The sequence below is a fragment of the Pomacea canaliculata genome, linkage group LG1, assembly GCF_003073045.1.
Source record: "Pomacea canaliculata isolate SZHN2017 linkage group LG1, ASM307304v1, whole genome shotgun sequence".
NCBI classification, from domain to species: Eukaryota; Metazoa; Mollusca; class Gastropoda; order Architaenioglossa; family Ampullariidae; genus Pomacea; species Pomacea canaliculata.
In genome coordinates, this window is record NC_037590.1 from 6,078,483 (window position 1) to 6,088,563 (window position 10,081).

The 10,081-nt window shown below is 43.6% G+C and overlaps 1 protein-coding gene across 8 annotated transcripts; it reads left to right on the top strand.

The window, feature by feature from the left end:
- Window positions 1-2,157: 2,157 nt before the first annotated feature.
- Window positions 2,158-7,894, top strand: LOC112575942. 8 transcript variants are annotated; one of them, XM_025258103.1, is made up of 5 exons: window positions 3,410-3,502; window positions 3,734-3,797; window positions 4,038-4,110; window positions 4,767-4,913; window positions 5,410-7,894. In XM_025258103.1, the coding sequence occupies exon 5, from the start codon at window positions 6,287-6,289 to the stop codon at window positions 7,238-7,240; it is 954 nt and encodes a 317-aa protein (XP_025113888.1). In that variant the 5' UTR covers window positions 3,410-3,502; window positions 3,734-3,797; window positions 4,038-4,110; window positions 4,767-4,913; window positions 5,410-6,286; the 3' UTR covers window positions 7,241-7,894. The 8 variants fall into 8 exon arrangements, with proteins under 8 accessions (XP_025113922.1, XP_025113880.1, XP_025113888.1 ...); XM_025258095.1 differs by lacking the exon at window positions 3,734-3,797 and having other exon boundaries at window positions 3,398-3,502; XM_025258112.1 differs by lacking the exon at window positions 3,734-3,797 and having other exon boundaries at window positions 3,474-3,595.
- The last annotated feature ends 2,187 nt before the right edge of the window (window positions 7,895-10,081 follow it).

The following is a 10,081-nucleotide window of genomic DNA, read 5'->3' on the forward strand; positions in this document are numbered from 1 at the left end:
ATACAGAAGCTATACAAGAGCTACAGAGAAGCTATACAATAGCTATACAAATGCTATACAGAAACTATTCAAGAGCTATACAATGGCAGACGACACTAGCCCGCCACCCGTAACACATCTGACACCGGTCTCACTGCCTGTCGTCTGCCAAACCACGCGCTGACTCGCGGTCTTCACGCTCCGCACACCTTCCCATCTTCTGCGAGTCTGTTTTTCCTCCCCTTACCCCCGGGGTGGGGGACTGGGTGGGGAGGAGATCTGCTGGTCTGGACCGGACGTTGGCTGGCGGCGTAACTTGAGAGTAATTGGGTGGAAGGTGACACTTGCAATAACCTCGTCGCTCATGGTTAGCAGCGCCATAGAGATGATCAGGGGTTCACTTCCCATCCTGCCCACTCTTCTCCAGCAGCGATCTACTGTTCGCATGACGCTCAAATCACCCGGATGTGGCATGGTGGGCGGAAGGAGGACATGGCCAGGGCTCGTGACTTACAATGGTAGAGACGGGGGACCGGCATCTGCGGGGAGGATAAAACAGTTTGTGGTCTGCGGTGGGGCGGCGGAGAAGTCTGTGGAGGGCTGGAGGGACATAAACCAACCTCCGCCAGAATCTCGTGGCGAGGCCTTGCGCTGGACATAACGCTTGTTTCCCGTGTCCCATGCCACGATGTAGCTATGTCGATGTTGAAGACTATTCTCCAAGGTACCTTGGAGGGTAGCCGACCTCTTGGTGGCCACAGTAAAAACCTGCTTACGAATGTTAAAGACTGGACTGGTCGTCCTGTACAGGTCCTGACTTTTTCTTCATTAAAGACTTCTTAAGGTAACAGAACTTACTTTCCAGGACAAAGAGCTTTTGATACGATCGCTAATACTACTTGGGAATGCTTGCTGCGCTCGTCATCCGGTAAATTTCTACCTGAACCATCTTGTTATCTTTACTGTCCTTGGACTGAGATAAGTGACTCTGATGTTTAATGGTCTTGAACTATTGTCAGCTCGCTGCCGCTGTCTGATGAAATGATGCTGTTCTCTCACCAGCAGCTGGCATCACATTGCATCATGGAGAGCATGTAATGATGTCCTCACAACCTTGCCAACAGGGATCACATCCTGTCATCGAGTCGACCGAGATTCAAAGCAAGAATCTCTTAATTTGTATTATTTCCTTTTTGGTTTTGTCACACCTTGTAGACGACAGACCGTTTGCATGTGTGGACGCTCGCGCACAGCCTAGTTCTACACAACAGAAAAATATATCTCAATAAAACGATTCCATAAGGTAAAATAAAGACGATGGCGGTGCTCACCTTTTGTCCTCGTCTTGTTTTGATGAAGTCTCTTGCATCTGAATCTGTTTTTCATTTTAATTATTGACTATTTTGGCTTTTTTTGTGGGAAAAAACTGTTCTGAAAATAGAACCTGCATACGACCCACACTCCTTCACCCCCACCACCAACAACAACCACCGCTCCCAAGACACACACACACATACATCTTTCCTTCGCCATTATCGACAGCTTTGTGGTATACGACTCTTTGCTTTGCAAGTTATCATCTTCTCTTCCTCGTGTACCTTCTCCTTCATGTCCCTCTTTTAATCATTATCATCGTCATCATCGTTATAATCATCATCTTTTCCACATAATAAACATCATAATTATCATCATCATTATTATTCTACTCATTCTTATCAACAACAGCCACAACAAAAAAAAATCACAATCATTATCTTCTTCCTCATCGTTGTCACCATTATTGACATTGTCCGTTTTGTTATCAAGAAGGACGCATGAGGCCGCAGGAGTCCACGTGTGCCTTGGCATGTGATTGTCCTCTGGTCGGGTCTCTGGGAAGCTGACTGACAATCCCCTTGCACTGCTTGAGCTGTTGGTGCACGCGAGGTGACGACTGCTGGTCCTCTGCTCTCTGGCGTGGTCAAGTATTGCACGTGCACCATCGAGAACGAGGTCACACCAGGGGATGACGGTGCGACTGGACGAGAACTTTAATTATGTTCACAGGAAAGTAATTTGGTTTGGGATTAGCTGCTGCACTCAGTGTACGCATTATCGGTGAACGACCTGGGTAGGGAACACTCTTCTGTCGACACAGAATGTACATTGACGCGGGAAGGCGAAAATACCGAAATGTGTAATGTCTTTAAGCTGTAAGGAAGTTTATTTGCAATATTTATTTTACCTCTAATTGTAACAGTAAGTACCAAGCTGTTACAGAAAGAAAGATTGATTCAGGAAAGGAAGAAAAGAAATAAATGGTTTAATAAATGGAAGTTGTCAGTAAGAAAATGAATGAAGACAAAAAAGTCAAAGGCTTTTTCATATTTAGCCGTATTGTGTCTTTCAAACTTGTCTCCTAACTACAAATTCCATTCGGTGTCTGTAACTTGCTAGATGGAGGCTGAATCTTGTCTCAAACGTAGCCAGCCTCCTATATTCTATCCCGAATCAGTAACCTCGGGTATTCTCATATCTCTTAAACTTTACTCCTCTAGCAATATTTTATCCATCGTCAGAAATTCTTTGTATCGTGTGTCAGACACTTGAGCTTCCTGTCTGTATTTATTCCACTGCCGGTAGCTTCTTGGTGGTAAGGTTACAACTCACCAGGCGTTAGTTCCATAAGTCCTTCTTGTGTCAGAAAGTTTGGATAAACGCAAATAAGTTTGAGGTTCCTGAAAAGATGTACCGTTCTTTCATGGCTAGTGCAACCGATACTGTGTGAAGGGATGTGGGAGTTTACAGTTGTCTCCTCGGCCATTTCTGCGCGCGCTACCATCCCGTGCAAGCTCAACTCAGACATCGTGCAAGCAGGGCCACTCTGCAAAGGTTTGATCAATATAATAACAATTCTGTTGCTTTTTTTCGTTTTTCCATCTCTGTATATCATTAGCGACCCAACAAATTAGCCAGCCAATCAGGAAACGGCATGGCGTGCTTTGGGCAAATCAGTTTTTGTTCCGAGCCTTGAGCCTGATATAAGATGTTTCCCGCAGTCCGTGTGACACTCAGCTTTGTCACCATCTTCTAGCTTCCTTGCTAAAGGACCTCGGCAAAGGTTTTGTTGGTCCTGTTTGTCAGCTGACCCGGAGCAGCAAGCAGGCTAGGCGCCAGGTGGGTTTCACAAATAATAATAATTAAAACAAAATCGCTGCCTTCGTTTTGTGTACCAGAGAACTCACGGTACCAGTTACATTCATCTGCCATACCATGGAGGATTAAAAGCATAAAGGTGAGAGACAATTTTTATGCTGTCTTATACATCATGTCTTTAGAAAAAATAATCTTCTCATTCTTTATCATCAACTACGTCGTTATCACCATCATCATCGTCGTCATTTCTTATCCATGAGATGGCACCTGATAATATTATTACCGTCCCTCTTCGTTGTTTACGATTGTTTGTGCCAGCACATTCTTGAATGTTGTCATGTTATTATTTTTGTCGACTTCTTCTACATGTCTGAACAGTTGCTTACAGGTTTGTCTTTGCTGTCGAGCCTGAAAACATTTATGGCTGAAAACACATAGTTCCTGAAAAATGTATGGCTAAAAATACAGATCCTGTCTAAAAGTATGTATAAACTGTTGAAACACGCGTTGTCTCTTAAACCATGAATAATGTATAAAAACACTTATCATGTCTAAAAGCATAGGTAATGTCTTAAACAACAACTAATGTTTAAAATCCCATGTCTCAAAACGTGTTTAGTGTCCAACATCGTAAAAGATTTCTTGAACGAGATCCGAAGGAAGAAGGAAATGGTTGAAAATGTGTAAGTGCAAAATCCCATAATTCATCCAAAGGCACTGCTGTCTGTAAATTCTCGTGTATCTAAGCCACTAATGTCTGAAAATATTCGTGTATCTAAGAAGAAAGTTAAAACCTTGATTGTGACTGGTCGGTAAGTCCCGCATATCACTGAGATTCCTTGGTTTCCTTGGTAAGACCTCCAACTGTTTTATAGTGATCAAACGATCAAACTCGCTTTGTTAGCTTGAAAATATCATTTCAGACTAACCAGAAGAAAGACTAAATGTCACCTCGTATTATACAGAAACATCCTGTACAGCGTTTCTGAACTTAAGGTGTGTATCAAAGTACAGGTCTGCTATACCTCCTCACAATTACTCTTCCCGTCTTCTAATGTGGTTTGAGTGTTATGTTTGTTAACAACAATATAATGCTTCGTTCTGCCCCTGGATAACAACGAGTGTCCTAGAACTGACAGATTAATGTTTGCAGCAATCAGTGTTTTCAGTTATCAATGAGATCATCACACACACACACACAGAGAAAACCCGTCCAAATTGTTTTTAAGTATGCGATGGCAAACAGTAGAAGATAACTGAATTTTGCATTCTTTGACATTTATCAAACAATTGCAATAACGCTCATGCCCAATAAACGTTTTTCTAAGTAATTTCTTTTTTTATGGTTTTTTATGTAAAGGAAAATAACAGGATCGGGATAGGAAGGTAATTTACAACGGAGTGAAGAAAAAAAAACCTCGAAATTTCTTAATCACATTTACAGATGTAATTTTCACACACATACGCACACGCGCACACGGACGTCAGAGTTTTTTTTAAAAATGAGAACAAGATAATACAGAAATGCAAAAATAAATTGTGAATATCTTGAGAGCCCGAGTGTCGCTCACCTCTGTTTCGTGTCCTCTTGGACAAACATCGCGAGACGTCTAACGCCAGTTTCATTTTTTTTATTTATTTCGCATCACAAGGTCAGATAAGGAAATCGTGATCTGCCTGGACATTGCCATCGATTTGCCGTCAATAACATGGTTTCCACTGGCAACGACCGGCTCTTCGCCAAACAAAAGATCGACGTCTACATGGGGGATGTGAAGCCAGTTTTCGACTGAATTCAGGTTTTTTTTGTATAGATTGTCTTTGTCTCCCCTTTGCATGTTATCGCGGAGCCACAGGTCTGGTGCAAGCCTGAAGGCGCGTGCAGATGTGTGCAAGTAGGTGTAAATGGTCGTGTGCATGCAAGTGTTACCCTCTTTATTTCTTTTTTGCATTTGTCTGATGTTTCTCTCAAGTCCTTTTGGCTTTGAGAAAAGACTAAAGAGAGTTCGGGGGAGTGGGACATAGGTACGGAGAAACAGATGGACGGTCGGATAGACCAGACAGACAGATAAACCGACAGGCAGACAGGTCGACAGGTAGGCAGACAAGTAGAAGGGGAGAAGTAGAGCGAAAGACAGCTTCGGCAAGAAAGCAGGTAAACAGGATGAAGGGACGGGTAGACAGAACATGTAGACAGGCCGATAGGTAGACACATGAGCAAGACAGAGCAGGTAGAAAGGTAGACAGAAAGAAAGACAGGAAATAGGCTAACAGACATCTTTGTCTTTTCTGCAGTGGCAAATACGATCGACCTCCTGTGTGGATCACGAGCTCGTCTGCAAGTGCATTGTGAGCCTGCTCCACTGCTAGCGGATGCGATGCACTCAGGAAGAGAGTGAGGGAAGGTTGAAAGGTCTGTGAGCTTCTGACTGGAGAGACGCAGCGACGCCGTCTGTGAGCTGCTTCCGGAAGTCTAGGTCGATCTGTCGAGCCCCTACTCCGGACCCCAGTGATCACAGGACCGTGTCTAATGCTTTGTAAAAAGAGACAAATTAGCAATCGTTTTAGCAAAAATGCGCTTTCAAAAAATCAGCATTCATTTTCAAAATTAATCTTCTGACTTTTCAAGACGAAAAGCGGATTTTTCAGTGGGACATGTTTTATGATTTACGAATCAATGTTCCAGTTGGCTTGACATTTTTTATTTATTTATTTATTTATTTATTTTGGTTCCAGCTTCCTGTGGATTTTTCAGATGAAATTCATTGTTCTGTAGCACACCTGCCTGTCAAAGCATACATCTTCCACAGTTTTTCACGGACATCCCGGAGTCTCACTGTTTACAGAGCAGGCTACTTTGCCGCAAAATACATTAGCTGGCTTAAAGTAAAACATCAATCATCATCACCACCCTAATACACACACACTGTAAGTAGTCTCTACGCATGGCTAACTTCACCGGCTGGAAGACACCCATCGAGCTCAGCTCCAACATGGGCCTCCCAATCGTTCGGTGGATTTTGCGGACTTCCGCACACCTGGGCCGTCTGGTACCGTGGTAGGGGGAGGTCACCAAAGGCCCCCGCACAACACGCGGGATCCCGATCAGGTGCTGGCGAAAGAAAGCGAGCTATCTCTCGTCCTGGACTGCGGTCTTCTGCCAGCCCTGGCCATGGTGGGGGTCGCTGGGAATTGCTTGTGTGCTGTCGTCTTTCTCAGACAACGCTACAGGCCTGTCGCCGCTCCGCTCCTGCTGGCTCTCTGTTTCTCGGATACTGGTTTCCTGCTGTGCACGCTCCTAGTGAGACTGTCCTGCCTGGTGGGCAAGGTGGACCGAAGGACCGGCGCCATGTTACACGTCATCATGGCGCCCCAGGTGGACGTCCTACGTGAAGTCATGGCTCACGTGACCGTACTGTTGACGTCGGCCATCGGGATGGAGCGCTGCGTGGCGGTGACGCGGCCCTTCAAGCTGCGCGCCCTCTGCATGGCGGCCCGCATCCGGACCGTGGTGCTGACGCTGTATGGGGCGGCGTTGGGTGCCCTCACACCTGCCTTCTTCCAGCACCGCGTGACGGCGCGCACGGAACCCGACCTCAACGTCACGGTGTACAGTCTGCGCGAGACGACCTTCTATCGACACAACCACGCCGTCCTGGACTTCTACCTCCACTTCCTGTTGCCTCTCCTCTTGCGTGTGTTGCCCTTTCTAGGCACGTGGGTATGCCTCGTCATCATCCTTGTCAGCATACGGCGGCGGCTGCGCCTGCGCACTCGCCCTTCGCCACCTCACCACCACCGCGCGCGGGTCACCAGCAGCGAGCGGGTAGATACTGCGGACAATGGTGACCTGGTACTGGAAGAGAGGAACATCACAAAAGCCTGCCTCGTCCTCCTTTTCACCTACGCCCTTTGCGAACTTCCGGGACTAGCTGTACGGATTCTCGTAATGCTGCGCCCTCATCTGCAGAAGAATCCCCATGATGATCGGGTGGTAGGGATTGTCCAAGATGTAGCTTGTCTTTCCGAAGTCATCAATTCTGCCATCAATTTCTTTGTTTTCTTGATGACATCTAAACATTTTTGTGTCACATTTGGTAAGCTGACAGCGATGTGCAGAGAATAAAACGCGATGATAAATGTGTCCTTGAAACCACTGAGGTTTATTTGTGACAGCTGCTTTGGCGTGGTGCTGTCAACATTAGAATGTTTGTAAAACGCAATATATTTCGATTTATTTGCCGAAAGAAGAGTAAAGCTGCCACATCTGTCATCGCTGACAAAGTCGCCTTTCTGCCCCACATCTTCGTCGAATCAAATGTCCAGTGCAACCGACTGAACTGCCGTTTGGTGTGACTTGCCGAAACACTTCAAAGCGGCCGATATGCCTTGCATTTGACCTCCGCCTAATTCCTTGACCTTTTGTGTCTGTATGTGGATGAAGTTTAGCGGTCTAATCACAACCGGGTTTGGTCGGGGCAAAATTATTTTGAATAAAATCAAAAGAGCTCTAACCCTTTTACGGTGTTTTGTTCCTTTACTGTAGAACTGCGAGGTTAGTCCGTAAAGCATTTGAACTGCACACTATTCGCATTGTCTGCTTTCAACATATCGAAATAGCCACCTTACCACGCACATTTACTTGTCCTGCGATATTGGTCAGGGAGCTTTCTCTGCCTTTTTACAAACGGCACTGCCTCATACGGCCATGGCGAGTACACGTTGGAATGTCTGTAAGGCAGGCTGTCATAGAGATGGAAAGTCTCTCTCTCACACACACACCACTGGCGTGTGTCCATCGAAATGTCTCAAATGTTATCAATTAAAGAAAAAGGTTTCAAGCAGACGTGCTCGTCTGTGCGTGAAGCAGGTCAATGCGTTTTGTGTGTTTGTGCGCGCGCGTGGAGGGAGGATGTGTGTGTTATATATATGTGTGCTTGACTGTATGCTTGCGGTGACGCTGACAAACGTGCCATTGAAGGGACGCAACTCTCCTGACAACTTAAAAAAGTTATATGCGGCTTCACGCCCTTTGCTTCAGGCTGAAAGAGGAACTGGGAACAATAAGCTGATTAGGACAAAGCTAATCATATTTACTTATCTGAACAGATTACTTTGAGGTCATCTAGTTTTTAAAAAATTCTCTCTCTACTCTTTTCTTTCAGTGTACCAACAGAATGTTATGGGTATGAAAATCTTGTCTAAGTATCCATCACATTACGTGATTTTGTCATTAACAAAACCAAGAACATTTCTTCTACGGATCTGTCACAAATGAACAACGGAAGCGACCATTGTCTAACTTTTTTTAAACACTTTCAAGTGTGTGCGTCATCAAATATTTCAGGTAGTTACATCTATTCATCAAGCTCCCAGCGACAATTCAAACACTTTTTTTTTTATATCACCAAATTTTTGTCAGGATTTTGAGAACAATCCGCTTGCACAGTGATCCGACGCTGGGTTCAGACTGAAGCCTTAGGAAGTTCTCAAGGAAATAGGACTAAAGGAATTCAGAACATCCAGTACTTCCTACTTTCAGAGAAGGAAATAACATCTAGCGTTCACTAAAACAACCCTCGACAAAGTCTACTGTCGACACGTCTAGACTGGGAGAATCTGACATATGTGCTACCCGACGCGAAGCGTCGAGGAGGAATGAAAGACTACAGTCTTTTCTTCTATCTTTATCTTTTATGTCTTTGTAATCGCCATCGTCGTCGCAATAATACTAGTAACATCAGTAAAGCAGTACTATCTGGTTGAGTAACAGAATGACGGACTGACAGACTGACGGATTGACCCTGACTCAGTCCATCACTTGCACACTTCCTGATTCATATCGTTTTCGTTTGAGCATTACTGCAAGAATATTTCTCTAGATACATGTACTATAATAACCCTGTTAAGACAATTAACTTTTGTAACAAAAAATACATATAATATAGAGTCTCTTTGTATGTACGTCTATTTTATTCTCTGAAGCCGATTTTATCGGCCATCGTCATCACTAGAGAAGCATGGTCAACAAGTATAGAATATCTCCCTTCTTTTTTTTCTATATTAAAAAAAAAATCACACTGAAAAGGCTGCTAAAATGCGATGTTATTTATTTAGTAAGCGTTTTTAAAACTGCTTCTTTGGAGAGGTTTTTTTTTTAAACAAGCGACCTGTTTGTCAGTGTTTTGCATTTTCGTGATCATTAATTGTCAGAAAATTATGAAAGGAATAACTAGTAAATTACAAAGTGAATTCCAAAATGAAATAAACAAATCAAAACAAAACTTACGATTAAAGCGAGACAACTCTAGCTTTGCCAATTTTTTTTTTCTTCAAACGCAGTTAAAGCCCTTGTGCTACTTGGTACGTTGCTACTTCTGCTCTAGGTGCTTTAATAATGTAAACCGGAATGTCTTTGCCATAGTATCTGAACAAAGCTTTTAATAAAACTAGCTCTGCCTATCTCTCTGAACTGCTCCTTATTATTAGTTTGTTTTTTGCTGTTGATAATTGTTAATGGCTTCCTTAATGACTTAAATTAGACACAATTAACACACGTGATTTCAACTTGCTAAATATATTTCAATCACGTCATTTATAATAATTTTAATTGGAAAAAATTCCCTGACTGTGGTTTTGTTTACTGGCAAAAAGACTTTATTGCAGATTTATTGACTGGAAAGTACTTCCACCTTAACTGTGACTTCGCACTTTAGGGACGAGAATAAGGCAAAATGGAGGAAGAATCGATCCTTAGCACAGATAGAGAAAACTCCCAACGGCCAGATAATAAATTCAAAGGCAGTTGTGTGTCGTCCTGAAATATCTTTCCTGGGATCTTAACCAAACTGATGACAAGTAAATAATTACTACTAAAATCAACCCAGTGTTATGCTACTAAAATCCTGTTGTGTAACGATTTACAAAATTAGAGTATATATAATTTAAAAATAGCCTGTCTCTTGCC